Source organism: Cryptomeria japonica, chromosome 8 (genome assembly GCF_030272615.1).
Source record: "Cryptomeria japonica chromosome 8, Sugi_1.0, whole genome shotgun sequence".
NCBI classification, from domain to species: Eukaryota; Viridiplantae; Streptophyta; class Pinopsida; order Cupressales; family Cupressaceae; genus Cryptomeria; species Cryptomeria japonica.
In genome coordinates this window covers 339,602,173-339,625,358 of record NC_081412.1, presented here as the reverse complement: position 1 = coordinate 339,625,358, position 23,186 = coordinate 339,602,173, and the positions used below count along the sequence as shown (strand labels likewise).

The following is a 23,186-nucleotide window of genomic DNA, read 5'->3' as shown; positions in this document are numbered from 1 at the left end:
GTTCTCCATCGTCTTCTTAAACCTAGGCTCTGATACCATGTTAAATTTAGAACCAGAAAGAAAAAACTCAAAAAATTGAAACCAAGAATACACAAGAACACAAAAGTTATCCTGGGAAAACCCTCCACCTGAGCGTGAAAAACCCAACCACACCAAAGAATATACTTTATTGAATGAGAAAATCTGATATGCAGCTCTTACCCTTAATCAACAATGATTGACATGACTTGACCTAGAACAGCATAAGCCAAAACATCTGATAAATGACTTCTACAAAGTACAATGATTGCACATCAATCATATGCACAATAATCAAACTGAGAAAATTGAATCTACTGAAGATATCATGACTTAGACTTGATCACACTTAGACCTCGAAAGAAAGACGTGTACTGCTTAATTCTGTTGCAACCCCCGAAGCATAAGAAACACAGCAGCAATAAATAAAATCTGAGTGCACACCTGAAAAAGAATCAACCACCCAACTCAGAGGCAAAACAAAATATATTTAAGAGATGAGAAAAAGAATTGAATTGACTCTTCGTAGTGGAAAGACGAAGAGACATCCGCCCAAAAGGAATCAACATTTCACATAACTCCCGATGAGGGAAGATGAAAAGACAAGCACGGAAGAAAAGATGACAATTATAACACCGACAGCAATCGAAGAAGGAGACACAGCAGCCAGCTCATGCAAGATTCTCACGAAGACATAAGTTACACACACATAAGCGGAGCAGTTATCTTATAGACAGATAACCTCTCAACATACAACCACTGGAGGAAATAAACCACGAAGAACGATGGCGGAGAAGCTTCCAACTGACGAATGCAAAAACGAAGATGATATTGTTGTTTGAATGAGAAACCATCAAAGCATTGAAATGAGCTCTCTCGAACCTATAAACTTGAATAGAACAACCAGATTGATTTGTTTTGTCTAACAAACATGACTATGTATGCAAGTTAAAAAAGATTTGTATGGCCTTAAACAGGCTCCCTGTGCATGGTATGATAGGTTGGATAAGTACTTCCAGCAGCAGGGCTTTAGAAAAGGAATAGCGGACAGCAACCTTTACATGAAACAGGACAGTAAACATATGTTGATTGTTGTGCTTTATGTGGATGATCTAATCTTTGGCAGTAAATGTGTAGGTATGTTTAAAGAGTTTGCAGCCAAAATGAAGAAAGAGTTTCAAATGTCTATCCTATGAGAGTTGTCCTTCTTTTTGGGATTACAAATACATCAAACTAAAAAAGGTATCTTTATTTCTCAAACAAAGTATACAAGGGAGATGTTGAAACGGTTCACAATGGAAGATTGTAATCCTATCAGTACACCTATGGTGACAGGATGTAAACTTAGTAAAAATAATGAATCTCCTAATGTTAGTCAGACTTATTACAGGACTATGGTAGGCAGTTTGCTTTATGTTACAGCTGCTAGACCTGATATTATGCAAGCAGTTGGATATGTTGCAACGTTTCAAGCTACACCTAAAGAGACTCAAGTGAAAACAGTGAAGAGAATCTTTAAGCATCTTAAGGGTACAATGAATTTTGGTTTATAACATCCTAAATGTCAAGATTTTACACTAACAGCCCACATTGATACAGATTGGGGAGGCTCAGTAGACAATAGAAAGAGAACAAATGGTGTTGCTTTCTTTGTTGGTGGTTGTCTTCTTTCTTGGCCTAGTAAAAAAGAGGTCTCTATTTCATTATCCACAGCTGTAGGTGAGTACATAGCAGTTGTATCTTGTTGTACACAGGTTATGTGGATAAAGCATACCTTGCAGGACTTAAAGATTTAGTATGCTGAACCAATCTCTATTTTACGTGATAATACAAATCCATTTGATATTTCGAAAAATCTAGTTTTGCACTCTCGAACTAAACATATTCCTAATAAATATCATTTTTTACGACAAGTTGCTAATCAGATTGTTAAAATGGAATATGTGTGCTCTAAGGGACAAGTTGTTGATATATTCACCAAGCCTCTCTCAAAGGAGACATTTGAATTTTTCAGACAAAAACTTGGAGTGGTTTCCCTCCAACACTGATTTAAGGATTGAACTCAGGGGGAGTTTAAATGGTTTTATTTTATGCCCCGGAACAGGTTTATTGCTTGTTTTCAGTCGTATAATTTTGTTTCAGTCATTGATGTCAAAATGGGAGTAGTGAAACAGGGGAAGCTTTGTTTCAGGTGCTTTGCCATCAATGTCAAAAAGGGGGAGATTGTAGATAAATTTTGTCATTGATGTCAGGCGTACTTCTATCGATCTTGTTTTCTGTGTGTATCTTGTAAGTCTGTCAGCTGGGTGTTTGTTTGATGGCATCTGTTTAGTTGCTTTATTGAAAATCTGGTTGGATCTCTGCTACTTCTGATTCTCTGTCAAGATGTCGTTCTTCTTGGAAGAATATTTACTGTGACTTTGCAGTTTGCGTTCTTGATAGATATATCTGTCCTCAGCACATTTTGGTGGATTCTGCCTGGTAGTTTGGTTACTGTTTCGCAGCAGTTGTAATGCATTTCACATCTTGGCGTTTCCTTTTCCTTAATGCCTAGAGGATTGCTTTCTGTCATGTATTAGGTGTCAGCGAATAACTTCTACATTCTGCTGTTAGGCCTTGTTACCGGAAAAATCGTTTCATTGGACGAGTTTCTTACACATGTATGTCCGGAGTTATCTCTATCAGAATTCTAGTGCGACAGTATAATTTCTTAAAAAATCACTTTGCCAAGGGGGGCTGATAATTAAAAAAACTCAACTTCTTTTTGTGAGATTCAAAAAAGAATCGGTAGTCTTGAGATTCTTCTTTGGATTGTTCTTTGTAGTCTGTTATGTGTGCAATCATTTCATAACAAGAAGCGCATTGTTTCTTGGTAAAGAATTTTCGGTTATTTTCAGGTTGAGATATATCGAAAAAAAGGGCCAAAGGTGAGTGTGGGATGTTAGTGTTCTGAAAGCATTATTTTTCAAAAATTTGGACTTGTTCCATATAGTGTGTAAAAGCTTCTTAAAAATCTATCGTTTTGTTGCGAGACATTCTAAGTCGTGCAAGCGTTGTTCCCACCGTGGAGGTAAAGACCCGATATTGATGAGCTGTGTATTTTCAAAAAGGATTGAGAGGATCGTAAAGAGTGTGGGAAAAGTTTTTTCTGCTGGTGGCTCGGTTTCTTGTGCTAGAAATTTAAATCCTTGAAATGAGTTCGTGAGTTCGATTCTTTTGGTAGTCAAAATGAAGTCGATCTTTGAAAAGGAAGTCGTTGGAATATGATTGTGTGCGTGCATTTTGCAGTTTCAGTTTTCAGTTGCTTCAAAATGTCCATGATCTAGTGTGCTGTGGAGAAATTAATTTGCTAAGGCAGGACATTGTGAGTGACATGCATTTAAAATTCAGACACTATGAAGTACGTGGCAAGTTGGCTACAGTTCAGTGATATAACAGCTTAATGTTCTTACACAGCTAGATATAACTATATGTATTCTGAACTCTGAAAGTTTGTAATAATCTGAGATGCGTTTTGTTGATTCATATCAACTCAAAAGGTATGTACATTTACAGTACTAAACCATGTTGTAGTTAATTTTCTTTTTGTATCAAAGGTTATAGCCTCAGTAATTTGTAGTTGAAGCTCCTGTGACATAGAGTCAGTGCTCTTGAAAGTTGATGCTTCATATTGTAACTGGGTTGGTGCCCAATGTTTTGAAGTAGTCCGTGGTTTTTTACCCGAAAGAGTTTTCTACGTGATAAAATTTGTGTCTCGTCTCTGTTTTTTTTGCATTCAATTCTTATGTTGGTTTTATCATCTAAAAAACTGATTCACCACCCGCCCCCCCCCTTCCCCACACCCCTCTCAATACATTTTGATTTCATTTAAAGGCGAACTTACAATCAGCAAGAAGCTAGTGGTATGGACTAAACGAATTTCACCGCTAATCATCCACAAAATCTTCCATTCATCTAATCAAAATGAAAGCAAATGAGAATTGGGAACCATGCAACTTGTTGAACAACACATTTCACCATATCTTCAATGAAAAGATTGTACTCATTTACAAGCCATTGAGTTACCCACATGTCAAGAACCGACCATAGAAACCTTGGAATCATCTTAGTTGATCAGATATTTAGCATATAAGCTGATTTTGTTCAAGAGAGGGTGAAATACTTTCGTATTTTATTATGTGTTCGTATGTGTATAATAAACATACATCAATAGAATTAGTGTTAGAAGGAGGGCTACAATAAGATTTGCAAATCAAAATACAGAATGGTGTTGCTTGAATAAGAACTCATCCTAGGTGAACAACAAGATATCATCTCACAATTGAACACACTGGCTTGGAGAAACCAAAGAACTCATGCTGAATTCCGACAAGTGAGAGTCGTGATTGATAGAAGAAGAGTTGGGAAATTTGCCTCCGGTTGTCATTGTTTCTAGAGCAATCGATCACAAGGAACCATCTCCTACAAATCAGTAGAGAAGATATTGAACAAGTTGAAGATTTTCATGTTGAATATGAACTACGATGGTGCTACCTACACCCACTAGAAGAGGTGAACCTGCTAGTGAAGGTAAATTTGAGCAACCAAATTTGGGAGCAAAAAGACACATCATATCTAGTTTGAATAATCTTGCTTGGTAAGTGAAAATGAGTGCACCGCAATACATTGGAGTTACTTTTGTGTTGGACAACAAAGAAGAGATAGCTGAGTCAATTGAAGCTGCAATTCAAAAGGATCAACATACTGAAAGATTACAACAAGTTCGAATTGATCCTAGATGAAGTCAAGCTGGATCACATCAATTCGTTTTCACCCAAAAGATTTCAGAGAATTCTAAGTTTCGCTCTAGGAGAACGAAGACATTGCAAGTTGGGGTCCACTCGCCAATCCAGATTTTGGAGGCAAGACACTTCGCCGAGCTCCAATGCGACAGATAGAGATAAATTGCTTGACCAAGAGCACGTGCTAGGAGGAGAGAATATCTTCTGAAATCCTCTATATCAAGACCAAGATCAAGAAGAAGACCAGCAAGGTCCTAACCGACCTATATTTCAAGAAGAAGATCAAGCAATCGATCAAAATCAAGGTCCACCACCAAACGGTGCTACATGGTTGGTCACCAACCCATCACGCTTGTGTTCGAACAAATACATGAGATGCCAAAGAATCCGAATCCGAAGAACATTTGCTCGAAATACAATGCTAATGATTTGAACCGGATGGCTAAAGATCACATCAAGATGTCTGAAGATCATTTGAGAAATAGACCGATTTGAGTATGGAGATATAGCTTGCAGACTTTTTCCCTATTCCTTGGGAGAAGAGGTGTATCATTGGTTCATCCATCTACCTAAAGGATCCATCAACACATGGGAAGGATTGAAGGAAGCGTTTATTAGAAAATTTGGTATCCAGATTTCTCCATCCAAGTTGCATAGACAGTTTATTAAATGTAGAAGACAAGAGTAGAAGCCTATTACTTCATTCAACAATTGATTTCAGAAGGCTTATACAAGGTTGCAGACTCCTTATCGTGTTCCAGATGCTCAAGACTTTTATTATAATGCTTTAGATCCACCTACAGCAATGTTTGTGCGAACTAATCCCACCCCAATGAATTTGAACAAAGCATATGCTAAGGCTGCAGAAGTTAGTAAAGGATTGGGTCAAAGCATCACTAGACCCTTGCTCAATATGGCATCGCCTGCAGCTGCAAATCAAATTCAGAATCTTAGTCAAGCTTCGGTGCATCATACACCAGAAATGAATCAAGTTCCGCAACCGATGTACCTAGTAGTTCAACCGTCAAATCAATTAGACTCAATCTCAGAGCAACTCTTTCTAAAGCTCCCCAAACACACCCAAAGTACCTGCACAATGTCGTGACATCCACAGAGACACAGGAGGAGAAAGAAGAAATGAAAGAGTCGATAGATCAAGTAAAGAAGTTATCTACAGAGGTTACTAATTTGAGAAACCGAAACAACCAACTCTACAGTATCCATAGAAATTATCACGGTGGTCATCAAAATTATCAAAACAATAATCAAGGTTATCAGAACAACAACCAAGGTTACCAAAGCAACAATCAGAATAATCATAATAAAAAACAAGGATATCGTGGCAACAATCAAAATTACCAGAAGAGAACTTGGAACACCACGCCCAACAGCGGAAATGTGTCGTCACCACTTCACAATCAACCAAGGTTACCAAATCAACCAGCTCAGAACAACAACCAAGGTTACCAAAGCATCAGTGAATCAGAGAATCAGAGAATCAACCACGAACATCAGAGAATCAACCAGCTCAGAACAACAACCAAGGTTACCAAAGCAACAATCAGAATAATCATAATAAAAAACAAGGATATCGTGGCAACAATCAAAATTACCAGAAGAGAACTTGGAACACCACGCCCAACAGCGGAAATGTGTCGTCACCACTTCACAATCCACGAACATCAGAGAATCAACCAGCTGACAAGGTTTTCCTTGCGGAAGCTACCTTATGAAATTGGTGCAGATTACATAATATAGCATTCAGAGTTGCATTGTCCCAAGTTCAAGGTTGCGGCAGATATTTTTCAACAACAAGTGCATAACAATGAAACATCATAAAGCACTCCAACAATTTACCACGAGATATGACCAAGTGTTAATCATTGAGGATTTCAGATTTCCTCCCACTTGTGATGAAAGTTAAGTATATGAGTAGAATGGGAGATTTCCTCCGGAATCAGCTAATGAACCAATGGTTCCGCCTAGTTCTCGATTTCCACCTGCTTCAACGAATGGAACAATTGAAGATTCATAGTACATTTTCCCACCATTCAACAACAGTGTCCTTATTGAATGGATAAGGGAAGTGTTTCATCAATCATCAAGAAATTCAGAACACAAGGTTCATCAGAGGAATCAGAGAAATCAAGAGCCTTTAACTACATCAATTCCTCTAAACAATTTTGCTACTCCACCAAATCTAGATGCTAGCAATACACCAAGCTATCCACAAGATTCAGCTGAGTATAGACAAAAGAATGTTCCGCCTCCAAAATAAGAGTTGAAGAGGTTGATTCTATGTGAGTTAGAAGAATTCAAGAAAGTCAAAGTCAACCTGTTGTTATCTTAATTGATGAAGGTACCTGAAATTAGAGATACATTGATAAATGGCTTAATTGAAAATACTATAAGAAGAGCTACGGCTCAAACCAATTCCAACATTGCCGAGAGGTACTACAAAAGCTCATCAAGCTAGCAGAAACGTGGTTAGAGACAAACAAAATGATCAGCTATTGCCCAACACGGTGTGCGTATTTCAAGGTTCACCTAGCACATCTAACAATGAAAGTTTGGCGAAGACACCAAGTATACCAAAGAAAGAAGGTATGTTAGAAGGAATAGCTTTCCTCACAAGGGATAATTATGAAGAGAATTAATGTTAGAAATTAGGATCTAAGGATACTAATCATTAGAAACAAGATTATAAAGTAAATGAAATTAGAAAACATACATGCAAAATGTACACATTACACAAGATATAAATGGGGAAAACCCTTTCGGGTAAAAAACCCCATAAAGCATCATTTAATTAAAACACTTACAAATATAGTCTATAATAAAATAGACATGAACCTGGGGACACTCCTCCAATACTTCCACATGGCCAATAATACAACTCACCATAAAGCACCAAATTCACACACCTCTCAAATGAGAGAGAACCTCCTTAAATATAGGAGGAAGGGTGACTTCACTAGTCACACCTTTTCAATAACCCCCACTCATAAATAATTAATAATCTAATAGTTATTAGATTATAATTATTTCAAATGGGATATGCTTATAAAGCATATAATATATAAGGTTTTATAACCTTATATTAGAACATTATATATAAATGCTATAAGGATGTGATCCCTAATAACATTATGTTCTAACACTCCCCCTTAATGTTAATAGGGGATCACATGTAAATTTCCATAGAAGAAAAAATGAAGCACCCCAATAACGTAGGTCTTCTTTGATAGTGACACAAATATATGCCAACATGAAGATCATGCATTCCAGACTACATGAAAGTCATCTTGTCATAATTTATAATCCCAGTGTTTTAAAAATGATGTTGTGAGATCTTAAAAAATTATATTGGAGCCGCGGTCCCCTCAAATTAGCCTCTCCCCAGGTTCATTACATAGTGCTCGTAGGTCTTAATACAATGCTTTTACAAGTGGAAGATTTACAAGGAAAAGAATTTACAATATGCCCGTAGGACTTTAAAAAAATCTGCATGTAGGTCTTACGATACTGTGCCTGTAGGACTTTAAAAAAATCTGCCCGTAGGTCTTACGATATTGTGCCCGTAGGACTTAAAAAATAAAGGATTTAGCCACTAGGTGATGTCATTGACATCCACAGTCCCCCTCAATGGCATCACCTAAGGCCAAGCATTATTTGAATTTGGAGCATATAATGCCTAAAGGTCTTATGCCTATTAGGTCTTAAATCTAGGATTTAGCCACTAGGTGGTGTCATGTACACTCCCCCTTAATGGCATCACCTCAAAGCCAATCACTGCATAGAGGATTTCAAAGTGATGGTTAAAATTATAATATATAGTATGTGCTCATGATCTTCAAAGTGTCTTTATTATAGAATGATTTCACTTGAGTGAGGTGCATAATAATGATTTCACTTGAGTGAGGTGCATAATAATGATTTCACTTGAGTGAGGTGCCCATGATCTTCAAGGTGCCTTGCTTTCACTTGAGTGAGGTGCCCATGATCTTCAAGGTGCCTTTATTATAGAATGTTTTCACTTGAGTGAGGTGCCCATGATCTTCAATGTTCATTTTGATTTTTAGAAATGATATTCTCTAGAAAGAGTAAAGTAACTTCAAGTAATATGGTACTTACATATGTATCCAAATGGAACTCTTCCATAAATCTTCAAGGCCATACTGATTCTTATATTTTGTCCATTTCATTCAAACACACATAGAAGATAATGACAATGGATACCAGAAATTACCCTATCAAAAATGTAGTTTAAGATATTCTCGACGCTGGTAATAATTTTATGCCAATTAGAATGACAAAGAGACCTCAAGTATATGGTTTGCTTCTAGATATTATCATGTCAATTTATATGCTTAGAAGGGGTGTAGAGAGTCTTCCCTTCTTTTGGTCCTCCCCCCCACATCCTTACGGGGTCTCCCTTTATTCTTTACGAGGAGTCGCGTCTCTCTTAAGATAATGGGACATGATGGTCTGGGGATGACTCTTTGGTGTAAGGGGCGTAATCCCTCACTTGGCCGATAGATGAACAAGACTTGCCTTTAATTTATTATGTTAATCATAATCAGGTATTAATATATTTCCACCTTTTGTTTGATAGGATCAGTCTACCTACACTTATCTGATCCAATTTACTAGATTAGCGCCAACATGTGTTGCCACTCTCGATACCATAACTATCTTCTCCTATTTGCACTTCTCTTCCGAGCATACTATAGTCCCTTTCCCTACGACTCGTCTATTTGATACTGGAAGAAGTTTTCAACGAAACTCATTCTATATTGCTCTTATCAATGCAGAGGTAATGTGTTTGGTGTTTGGCCTTTGATGACAAAACTATCTGGAAAGGAACGATTCTTCACAACGTCATCATATTCAGTCATTATCAACATATGCCTTAGTCGATCTGGGGTAATGAATTATCTTCAGACCCATCGTTCGTATAATCTTTTATCGTAGCTTCCATATTACCCACATCAGTGATACACTACTGCATCTCCTCACAATTCATAAATAATTCTAGTCATCAATAGCGTAATCATTGTTATCGACAAATGTTTGGTCAATGTCGCATTCTTCATGTGTTATCGATTGGTTTTGTGATATCGATTAATATCATGTTGGCTGTCCTCTACAGTTGTTGACCAATTGATTTGCCAATGGCGATCTATAGGATTCCAGGAGATATCTTTAAGGGCTGATGGTAGTATTGATACCTTGTAGCTCTTCCATATAGTATGGATTGTCTTATCCGGTGGAGATGATATGTTGCTTACTATCCTTCTTGGAGATGATTGATTTTCCTCTAATATCATTAGCGATTATTTGTGACTTCCAGTATGATTGATGTTGATCAACTTCAAGTAATCGGTTGATCACCATGTTCTTCATCAGGTGCATATGATTGATCTGTTTGTATCATCGATCTGTTGTGCTGTGATCATCTTCTATAGAATCACTAATTGTTGCTTAAGGAAAATCGTCTTTATTCATAAGACTTGTAATAGCTTATCCATGTAGTGTATCATTTATAAAGATAATACAACAAGCTTTCTCAATATTAATCATATTTAATGAGGTTTGTAGAGAAAGATTATAAGTTGGTGCACTGCATTGTTACATTTCTATTATAACATACCTGGCGACTAAGGTCACCATGGAGGGAGCAAGCAGTGGTGTCATGGCACTCGTAACCGCAATCCAAGCTATAAAACACTGTTTCCACATAATTAGACTTCGAATAATCCGCCGGAATAGTTAAGGGACGATCCTCGTGAGCGAAGCACTCGGTGAAACTAGTCACAGAGTCCACTACGTATGGCTTTTACTGGTACGCTATTCCCTTCCTCAATGTCATTTAACAAAATGAAGATTACGATCAATACATTTATGAAGCTCAGATAAGCTCCTTCGGTAAAACAAATTAGACAATGTTTTACTTCCACGCATTGTTGTGAATGGAACACAAATAATGTCTTCAACATAAAATTCATGTGTTAAGAGTCGTTGAAATGTTTGAAACACAGTGTGTTATATGTGAAGGGTTGTGACCCATTTTGCCCTCCTTAAACTTTCATACAAGGACAAGTCTTTCATTTTAAATAAGGATTATGGAGATTAAAGTAATATGACGATGAAAAGTACAAGATCTTCTTATGAGGCTTATAGGAGTTTTTTTATACAAGTCTACGCATGATATTTAAAATAATGTATAATTTTAAATATTTATTTAATTTCAAGATATTATAAAAAAAAAATTATAAGTTGATGATGTAATCTACTAAAAGTAAATAGAATTACCAATTAGTTACTTAATATGAATTTGATTTGGAAAATTTAAAATTAATTTTGAGAATTATTGTTGATTAGTATTTATCAATACAAATAGAATATTTAAAGTTATTTGATCATAGTTTTTCACTAACAAGGACATTTTTAGTTATCATTTATTTCAAAAAAAAATCTATCTCACATTTGTCCTTATTTAATGTGAAATAATATAAATGGTTGTACACCTTTTCAAACTAGGCTCAAGGTAGGCTCACACAGTATACTTGAATGTGGAAGCTTGATTTTACGAGTATTTTGAAAATACTTAATGATATAACATACATGTTGATTGAGCATAAAGACTTTTCCCGTCAAGTTTAATAGATCTTCTAGAATAATCTGTAAAAATGATTAGTATAGCCTAATAGGCTCTGATACCATGTTAGAAATTAGGATCTAAGGATACTAATCATTATAAACAAGATTATAAAGTAAATGAAATATGAAACATACATGCAAAATGTACACATTACACAAGATATACATGGGGAAAACCCTTTCGGGTAAAAAACCCCATAAAGCATCATTTAATTAAAACACTTACAAATATAGTCTATAATAAAATAGACATGAACCTGGGGACACTCCTCCAATACTTCCACATGGCCAATAATACCTCATATGCATAGTGATACAACTCACCATAAAGCTCCAAATTCACACACCTCTCAAATGTGAGAGAACCTCCTTAAATATAGGAGGAAGGGTGACTTCACCAGTCACACCTTTTCAATAACCCCCACTCATAAATAAATAATAATCTAATAGTTATTAGATTATAATTGTTTCAAATGGGATATGCTTATAAAGCATATAATATATAAGGTTTTATAACCTTATATTAGAACATTATATATAAATGTTATAAGGATGTGATCCCTAATAACATTATGTTCTAACAATCAAGGATTCACCAGTTGTGACTGAAAATTCTACAAAGGATGAAATCCTCCCAAAGAGTGGAATCGCTTAGATTGAAGATATGACTAAAAATGAGAAGGTAACAACAAAAGAAAATAAACTTTCAAAAGAATATCTGAAGAAAGAAGAAAATTTGCAAATTCGGAAGGTAAGCCAGCAATTGAATATCAAGATGAGCCAACGTTGTTCTTACTTTCCGTGAGAATTGTTGGCAAGCTTATACACAATTGTCTAGTAGACTCTGGAGCTTCAAGTAATGTGATGCCAAAGGCTATATGCGAGAGATTGGGTCTCATTCCCATATAAAACAGTAAAAGAGTTACACAATTAGATAAGACAGAGGTACCCGTGATTGGAGAGCTTAACAATATTCATATGGAATTGGCTGCAGATCAAAGAGTCCAGCACTTCATAAATATATCAATTGTAGACATTCCCGATGGATATGGCGTGCTTCCAAGTCGAGATTGGTCATGGAGATTGAAAGGTTACTTTTCGACTAACTTCTCTCATATGTGGCTGCCATAGAGAGGTGTACCCAACTAGATCAAGATTGATAGTACCCCAAGATTAAGACTGATGATAATTGAGCATGGGGAAAATAACGAGATTCTATTCCTAGAGACTGATTTGGGAAATTATAAACCGAAAGTTACAAAGATCCTGATGCTTCAAAGCCCAACGAAAGAGGTAGAAAAAGAACAAAGATTGTGAATTCCACAGAGATGGTCACTGAAAGTGATCATGATTCAGATGAAGATAATGATATGTTTGAAATTTTCAAAAGACTTGTGTTTAAAAGCATTCGACTACGAGTTGAGTTGCGCAACCAAGCTCGCATTCAAGATTTACTATTGCCGAATTGGTGCAGAATTCACAATGTTGCTCATTCTGAATTCTCTTGGATGACGTGCAAGATTGCTTTGAACCAGATACACAAGAGAGTTCCTAAAGTTTTGACACTTGAAGAAATTAGAGAGGCCACACCCAAGCTCGATGAGGAAATTAAAGATAGAATTGAAGAACAACAAGAAGAGACAAACGATGAAGGTCAAATATGGACATTAAGATTTGATGGTTCCAAATCTAAGAAACGATCAGGAGCTGGGTTTGAATTGATCAGTCCCTCAGGGGAGACTTATTTGGCCGCTCATAGACTACAGTTTCCATGTACAAACAATGTTGTAGAATATGAATCCTTAGTTCATGGATTGTTTTTAGCCATTCAAAGGAAAACAAACATTTTACATGTGTTTGAAGATTCAGAGATTGTAGTAAGACAAGTGAGAAAGCAATATGTTTGCCATGACAAAAGATTGACAAGATACCGCAAAAGGGCATGGGATCTCATTGAAAGCTTTGATGCTTCAAATATCAAATCAATATACAAATCACCGACCCAAGTGGCAAATGCGCTTGCACAAGCAGCTAGTTCCATGGCACCCATTGCCATGGAATGATTGAATAAGTTCACAATGGAGCTAGCATCAATTCTATCCGTACCATATAATGTTACCAATTTCCAACTATTGAAGATGATTAACATATATTGGATTTTCTGACTAACTCAGATATTTTCCTAAGTCAGATTATTGATGAAGAGGAAGCTGAAGAAGCAAAATATGATTTTGAGGGCATCCCAAATTTAAAGACAAATACTATTCCCAAGGGAATGGTAGATTTAAAACCGATATTTGATCAAGATAAAATGAAAACAGTAGAAAGAACACAAGAATCTGAAGGAAGTGCTGGTGAAATAATAAATTTGGGAAATGAAAACGAAGTTAAGAATGTGTTCATAGGGAAAGCATGTACACCAAATGAAAGGGAAGGCATATTGAATAACATGAGAGATTTTCCCGATGTGATTGCATGGGGATATGATGATTTGAAGATATACGATACATCTATCATTACACATACAATTCCTTTGAGGCCAAACACTTAGCCATTCAGACAAAGACAAAGGCCAATGAACCCTTTATTGGAGCCTCTCATATATCAAGAAGTGAAGAAATTGTTGCCGGCAAAGATTAACTTTCCCATGCAACACTCGACGTGGGTTGCCAGTTTGGTCCTAGTTAGAAAGACGAATGGAGAGATAAGACTCTGTGTTGATTTTCGGAATCTTAATAAAGCATCAGAAAAGGATAACTACCCGCTTCCGTCATTGGACGAAGTATTGCAGATTGTGAATTGATCACAGATGATGTCCTTTTTGGACGAATATTCAGAATATAACCAGGTGATGGTAGAATATGAAGATAGATTGAACACAGCCTTCACCACAAAATTGGGTACATTTGCATACAGAAGGATGCCATTTGGCTTAATCAATAATAAAGCCACATTCCAGAGAGCAATGGACATTTCATTTCACAATTTAATTGGAAAGTGCATCATTATTTACATAGATGACATTACAGTTTTCTCAAGCAAGAGAGAAAATCATATTGACGATTTGAGAAAGGTATTTCAGAGACGCTGAAAATACAAGATATCTCTTAATCCCAAGAAGTGCATGTTCAGAGGCACAGAAGGAAAATCGTTGGGACATGCTATTTCAGAAAGAGGAATTTCTATTGATCCAGAAAATATTGAAGCTATATCAAAGATCCACCTTCCAAGCAGTAAGAAAGAACTGAAGTCCTTCAGTAAAATTTAATTTGTAAGCAAGTTTATCACCACATTTGCAAAGATAGTACGACCATTCAACAAGATGTTGAAGAAACATGCCAAGATGGAATGGACAACAAAAGCTAAAAGAGCATTTGAAAAAATCAAGTCCACCATTGTCGAGGCTCTTGTTTTGGTCGGTCCTAATTATACAAAGCCTTTTTACTTGTATTCTTTTGCTTCTGAACAAACATGTGCTGCAATCCTTACACAGAGAAATGAAGATCAAGATGAACATACCATAGCATTCCTAAGCTCGCCGCTTAAAGATGTGGAGTTGAGATATCCAAATGTAGAAAAACAAGCTTATGCATTGGTCAAAGCAATAAAGAAATTTAGGCATTATATTTTATGGACGAAAGTTTACGCCATAATGCCAGATGCAGCAGCTAAGACACTCCTGATGCAGAATGAACAAGGAGAAAGGAGAGGAAAGTGGGTTGCCACTATCCAAGAGTAGGACATCGAAATCCAGCCAATGAGACTTGTTAGAGGTCAGACTTTAGAAGTGTACGGACATGGATTGGACCAACAAGTCTATGCAATTGAGGATATCACTCCAGATCAATGGTATAAAGATATTGTTTGCTATTTATTGAACCAGAAGTGTCCCACTTGTATGAGCCGTGCTAAGAGGAGAGCATTGAGATTGACAAGTCAACATTTTATGCTACAAGGCTTGGTTTTATACTAGAGAAATCATGAAGGAATTTATTTGAGATGCGTTAGCAAAGATGAAACAAAATAAATTAGGGGGCATTTTCATAATAAATTTGGGACGGGTCATGGTGCAAATTTGGCTACAGCGCACCAAATTCTAAGAGCATGCTATTATTTGCCTACTTTGTTTCGAGATACTCATCAACATGTGAAGACGTCCCAGGTAGCTGTTTTTCGAGAGAAAAATCCAGTCATGCCGCTGCAGCCCATGATCGAGTTCAAACCATTCGCTATGTAGCGTATCGACTTCATTGGTATGATTAATCCACCTCCTTTCGCGCAACACAAGTACATTCTAACGGCGACTAATTACTGTACTTGGTCATCAGAAGCTCAAGCTTTGAAGTTATGTACAACTGATATGGTAATTAAAACTTTACAAGAAAACATCATTACCAGGTTTGGATGTCCACATGCTCTTATTTGTGATAATGGTTTTTCTTTTACATCATTGAAATTTTCAAATTGGACTTTTGAATATGGTATAACCCTTAAGTTTTCATCAAATTATTATCCTCAGGGTAATGGGTTAGCCGAATCTACGAACAAGAATTTGCTTACTGTGATCAAGAAACTATTAGAGAGAAATCCAAAAGATTGACACACACAATTGAGATTCGCCCTTTAGGCAAATAGAACCAAAGCGAAGCACTCATTGGGGGCTTCCTCATTTTTTCTAGTATACGGCCAAGAGACTGTCTTCCCTGTACAACTGAGAATTCCAACAACCAAATTTATCCAAGATTATATGGAAGGTGAAGACAGAGTGCAAACAAGATTGACACAATTGATGAATATAGAAGAGAAGACAAACATGTTATTAGAAAATTTTGCCAAACACCATGGCGTAGTAAAGAGATGGTTTGATAGACAAGCACAAGTAAAAGCCTTAAGAATTTCTAACCAAGCGCTATATTGGGATAAAGCCCATGAGAGAAGAGGAGATCACGACAAATTCGACAAACTATGGAAAGGCTCCTATCAAATTGTTGAGATACTTGGAGAGAATGCATTTAAGCTTAAGACTTTAACTGGTGACAATGTCCCATTGCCCGTCAATGGACAGTTCCTCAAGCATTATTTCCGACACTAAGTTTCTTTCGAAGCCTACCCCTTGTATCATAGTTAGAGTTGGTTTGCATTCTATTTGCTTTAGTTTAGGTCTGCTTCCAGTTTTGCTTTAGGTAGGCATGCTTACTGTAGGTTTTGAGAGATATCGGCTTGCGATACGGGAGGTGTCGTCATTAGGACACACTTTGCATTTCATTAGTTTTGTTCGGTCCATTTCTTGAATAATACCTCATGAAGTTCTTTTGAAATGGAAATTGTTTTTATATAGTGTATCATTGGTCTAAACTCGTATTTGACGGGATTGGAAAACATTTATTGCAACTTCACGCGGACATCATACGATTATTATATTTTTCACATATTAATTTTGTCTAAGATTGTAATTTTTTCAGGTGAAGTTGTGGCTAGTGAGAAACCTTATATCTTGCTTTAGTGCCAACAGTAATTCTCAAACCCATGTAAGCTTCATTGCTTACGAGCCAAACGAATTGAAGGAATATGAAAAATGCATGAAAAGGAAGTATCATTAAGAAAAGAGGAAAAAGGAAAAGAAAACAAAAGAAGTGCAAAGAAATGAAATATCTAAAATTGGCCATGGGAACATGCAAATAACTCCACCGGGACTTAGATGTCTAGATGACAGTGGAGCAATATTCGTGACATTACAGTGATAACCTCGCAAGGGCTATAGACGTCTGACTGGCAGCAAAGCTCTATCCAGGTTGCCTTTGGAGTATGGACAACTCATGTAGCTAATCCCTCCAGATCCTCTGTCTTTACAATAATTTTGTGAAGGTAATGAACGCAATTACACACACCTGGATAATCAATGGCTAAGTATCTTGATACAATATTTGTTTCTACCTTTCAAATGTGTTTTCTCACTTTTTTGCTATGTTATACAAGGATTAATTAAGGTTCTAAGAGTCGGATTGAGCTTTGTTCTTGAAATGTTCAAGAACATTTCCTCCATGGATTCCCCAGATGTTGTGACCTTTTCACACATCGCCCCATTGCAAACAAGGAACCCCTCTTTCCTACTTTCCAATTTTTTTTAGTTTAGGGTTTCGGCGGCAGATGGCGATTTTGAGCTTCCAATACCTGAGTCTCGAATTTTGAAGTGTGATCATGCCAGGTGCTAATAGGGTTTTTTTGAGTTTTGAATAGGATCAAGTGCCTGTAAAATGTCAAGCGATCCTAATTTTGTCCAAGTGTACACTTTTGAGCGTGATTGAGTTTAATGTGTCCGAGTTAGAGATATTTTTGTGCCTAAGTGTTAAAAGGTCCTTTAGGGGTTATTTTCTTTCTCCTAGCAGGTAATTCAAGTCAAATTTGCACTTTATCCCAATGGAATCCCTATTTTCTTGCTCAAGTTTTGATTAATTTGGCTATGTCATGATGTATAATAGTGAAATTTGACATGTCTAGATGTTTTTAGTGGGGAAATCATTACATTCCCGATGAAAATCCATGTTTTAGAGGCCTAAAGGTCAAAACTCCTGATGAGGGGTGCTTTCCCCCCCAAATTTCCGATGACCCATGATTTTCCCTAACTCAAAATCCGGATGGAGGGTGAGTTTCCATCAAAAGGCAAAAATGTTGACTAAGAGTAGGAAATATTCCTAATGAGCCACGTTTTTCACTGGAACGCAAATGAATTTTATCCGGATGAAATTTAATATCCAGATGAAGATCCATTTTTGTCATGTCCCCTCCTAGATCATTATACATATACGGAGAGAAAAAGAGAGAGACCCTAAATGAAGAAATTATTATTATTAATTTATATAATAATTACCAACGAGTGAATATTTGAAATTTATTTATTTATTAAATATTATTATTTATTAATAGTTATAACTAATAATATTCCTTAAATGATAAGGATGGGTAAAAAGAATACATACAAAGTAATAATATGCTTTTTCTCCAGCAAACAAGAATAGCATTTAGACTAATTGACATTAACATTTAATTGGACATTACATCACTAGTAGTCGTCAATTTTATGAAGTCTCTAAAAGAGACAAAATTGCGAATATAATTGTAAGACCATTATTATAGAGGGTTCAAGTGTGGTACTTATTATTAGCATGGACCACCATTTAAGAACACTAATCGTATAGTCAATGATCATGATTAAGGACATATCGGGCACTCTAAGAAATAGTTGCCCACACAAGTAGTCATAGGCTCGGGACAGAAAATCATCGACACAGATTTATTATATTGGTGCGATACTACCCAAGCCCAATCAATTATTCATCGATGGGAAGCAAATTAAGTTTGAAATCAGCGAGCATACCTAAAGAAGATATATACAAAATGATCGACATTATTACGTTGATTTCTCATCAAACATTATCAAGGCCAGGAGTAATAAACTGATAATGATGATTACTAAGGATGAATAATACTACAGTCAGCATTTGTTATGAGAAGAATATCAACAGTAATAATAGTCAATGACGGTGATCAATTCATGAGAACAGCAATTAGGGAGAAGACTGATTGATGGTTACGTTAGCAATATGGAAAGGTGCGATTAGTTAAGTTTGACCAAATGTAAGAAGAGATGCGATTTGTTTATGTTGTGAAGAGATGTAACTAGGAAGGGATATGGCCTTTCATAATTCAAGAGGTGCATCCCTTCTATGTAGCAGGGTATAAGAGGAAGATCAAAATCATATATTTGGGGGGAGGCAGTGCAAGGTGTAAGGACTGTGAAACAGCAACAAGGAACTGCAGACCGGAATCTACTACTACGGGTGCAGACAGGTAAGGATGTCACAAGGTTTATGTAAATGATTATAGTTAATAAATATTTTAATATATATATTAGTGAATATTAATAATGAATATTTTAATATATATATTAAACAATATTAATCATGAATATGTTAATACATATATTAATGAATGTTAATAATGAATATTTAATACATATGTTAATGAAAGTAATTAATGTATATTTAATCTATATGATAATGAATATCTTAATATAGACATTAATGAATGGGTTTTAGATATTAAGGAATAAGTGTAAACCATATGTTAATGAATATGTACAAACATGCGTTAATGAATACATATCAATGAATAGATAGGAATATACGTTAATAAACGTGATGTTTTATAATGGACACCTTCTGAACATATGTTATGGAATATATGTTAAGTTAGGAATATGTAAATGTGGATTATGGAATAGGAAGTAGTAATAAATTATAAAATGTAAATGTGATTAAAATATGGAGGTTATAGAGAGGAAACCCCCTTAGCCTACTGGAGGGATTATGATAATCCCTGGTAGGTAGTATATATTGAATATCTATATGCATATATATGGCTTGGTTCACTAAGTTCATCCAAGAAGAGACGGATCTGGCTGGTCCCCTCTGATGGACTTGGATGATGAGATGCATCATCCAAGGCAAGGAATTGACATATGGTCTTCCTTGGATGGCTTGGGTGTAAGAAGTTACATCCAAGACAGGAATCGAATTAACCTTCAATTTCCTAGATGGCTTGGGTGTAAGAAGTTACATCCAAGACAGGAATAGAAATTAACCTTTGATTTCCTGGATGGCTTGGAACCAAGATGGGTTCCAAGAAGGCGAGCTTCACGGCCGCCTAAGGACATACCTCCGTATGGCATTCGTATCCTTTTTTATTAGATAAGAAATGTGATTAGTGTTAATTAAGTATTTTAAAGTTAAATTGCAAGTTGGATTAGTTATATATATATATATATATTTGTTGTATTCTAACAATCTGTTTTGCTGGACAGTGATCCCTAACTAGAAGGGACATTACAATTTTCCCCAGGTGAGTTTATCATCAAATTTGATGGATTTTTATGCAGACGATTGTCTTGATGAATGGCGAATTTCCCCAAAGTATGATTTTTCATGAATTTTTGATCTAGATGAGAATCGATTTTCCCCCAACGTAAATTTTCGGACATAACTCTGAAGTCCAGATGGGAATCAATTTTCGCCCAATCATGTTTTAGACAAGTTATGATGATTCTTTGATACGGAATTTTATCCCAAAGGAGATCGTCTTTCCCCCAGAGAGCTATTGAGATGTTTTTAAATGATTTCCATCTCTGTATTTTTATCCAGATATGGGGCGATTTTCCCCAAGTGGCTAAATTTGGTGAAGTTTGAATTAAATTGGATACAAGTGGGCCCAAATTTAATTGTTTTTGTATTTGACAATAATTATTTAATTATCAAAAACAATTATTTAATGATTTGCAATGATAATTTAATCATTAATATTTTTCTAGATGCAAATCAATTTTCCTAGGCAGGCTATAAAGGCAGTGTTTTATCCCACATTACTTGTGTGGTGAAGATTCAAGGTAAAAACATGTTTATAAAAGTTTGCCCAGTATTAAAATATTATTATATTTGCTGATGTCATTGATTGAAGGCAGCTAAGTGGCTGATTGAAGAGTTTTTTCTAGCTAGGCGAGTTTGGTTAAGTGTCCATTGGAGACCATTTGAGCTGGAGTTAAAAGTTAAAGGCCGATTTTTGCCCAGCTATACCCAGTTGTTGCCATTGAAGATGAGGTTGCAGCAAGTTTGGTGGTCATTTTGACCACATTTGGCGATTTTTGCTGAAGTGGCGTCACCTTGGGAATTTGGCTGCTTTGTTTGGGAGGTGGATTCCTCCATATTTTGGGGTAATTTTCTTGAATTTGTTGGGCGCCATTGATCTGAGAAGGCTGTGAGTACACTTAAACCTGCACATTCCACCATTGCTGGGAGCTATCTTAATTCCATTGTTGGCTGGAAAATTAGATTTCAAACTTAATATTTCATTCCCAGCCAAGTCCCACTTGGGCGATTTTTTCTAAACATCATTTTGGGAGCGTTTTGGAGGCATTTTCAGAGTTCACCATTGTTGCAGATCTGAAGCTTCATTTTCACTTTGTCTTCAGACTTGGATCTTCATTTCAGGACCTCCACACTTGGGCAATCTTGTTAGGGGATCATTTTCCGAGTGTTTTGGGGTCAATTTCTGAGTGTGCCATCGCTGGTATAAGTCTGAAACTCCATATTCAGACTTGTTTACACACTTATTTGTTCATTACGAGCCCTTTGTTTGTGCCCAGATTTGACCATTTTGACATTCGGAAGGTAAATTTCATCGAATGTGAGTTTTTTTACAGAACTGCAATCTTTCAAGTGACTGATTCATTAATGTTGCAGGTTGTCCTCAGACAATGCGAAGCCAATGTTGATCTTGGAGAGGTGTTTTTAGAATTTGAAAACTAAAAATCAGAACTTTGTTCACCTTTGCCAAGTGAAATTTGATCTTCAGTCCTTCGACCCTAATTTTGAGAATTTTCTGAGTATACTGACGTGTCTTCAGACTTAATATAAGTCTCAAAATGAAGGGTTTTAAGAGGGTTTTAGCCCCCATTCTTGTCACTTTCATTCTATTTTCAGAATTTGTGATGAATATGGATAAAATTTATGGTTTTCTTCCTTAAATTTGTCTACATTTTAAAATATAAGAACTTATTCAATTCTGAAAATAGGTATCAAGATAATTTTTCAAGATATTGACTTCGAGTTTCAGACAGATACTTTGTCCAAAACCAGGATTGAAGCTCGAAAGGAGCAATTGAAGATAAATAAGAAGAATTCTATCCGGATTCCCAATTGTCCTCCCAATGGAAAGGAATCACAGACACAAACATGGAGTACCTAAATATGGAGCGAATGCAGCAGACGATGTTCGGAACAAAGAACCAGATTCCTTCACACCTTTCACCCAATATCATGAAAACTGGCATATATCATGTCATTGAGTTTCCTCAATCCATACAATGCAGTGAGCTTATTCTGTAATGCACAATGCATTATGAATCAATTTCCTAAATGATCTGGACTCCCAAAGGGATAACCATTGCCTACCTCGTTGAAAATGCAATTACGGAAGTGTTTGGAATTCCTCGTAGTGCAGATATGAAAGAAAGAACAAACGATGAATATGAAGCAAAATTCAAATTGAAGGTAGATGCATGCAAGACTGTGTGAACAATAAATGGATGATTGAGCCAAGGCCTCATTATTACAAGGCACCAAAGACACTATATATTGAGCTTATATTTTGTATTTATGCTTACCAGCTCCGGAGACTGTGAGCTTATATATTGAGCTAGCATATCATGTAATTCTGCTGCACCTTTACTTGGTCCTCCATATGCAGCAGACCACCTACACCATCAAAGAAGAGATTATTCCATAGCGATGTTATTTAACCAATTCATAGCAATCCTAGAATCCATGGCATTCATTTCCAGCCTAATGTACCAAATTCTCTACTGTTATATGTCGGTCAGCAGAAAAGATTATAAAAGTTCTAAGATATCACAATCACATATAGATGAACAATAAAGTGGTTTCAGTAAAATATCTACATTAAACCTACAAAATTCCCATGCTTCTAGTATGCATGCCATACAAGAATGTACAGTTTCGGTAGTTCGGAATGATTCTGAGAAAGATTCATTTTCTACCACAATTATTTTGCAGATAAGAACAGTATTTTGCAAGAATGAAATGCCCTACCCAGAAAGTTACACCATTTTTTTGCACTTTTGCTCAAGTTAAGATCTCAGACATTATAATAAAC

The 23,186-nt window shown here is 36.2% G+C and overlaps 1 protein-coding gene across 5 annotated transcripts in view; it reads right to left on the bottom strand.

The window, feature by feature from the left end:
• The window catches only part of LOC131078974 (protein GET4), a 237,742-nt gene that overhangs the window by 120,325 nt on the left and 94,231 nt on the right, over nt 1-23,186 (bottom strand). For all 5 annotated transcript variants that reach the window (XM_058016845.2, XM_058016857.2, XM_058016850.2 and 2 more), the window contains one exon: nt 22,678-22,768. In XM_058016845.2, the coding sequence (XP_057872828.2) occupies nt 22,678-22,768 (91 nt within the window). The remainder of the gene's footprint in view (nt 1-22,677; nt 22,769-23,186) is intronic.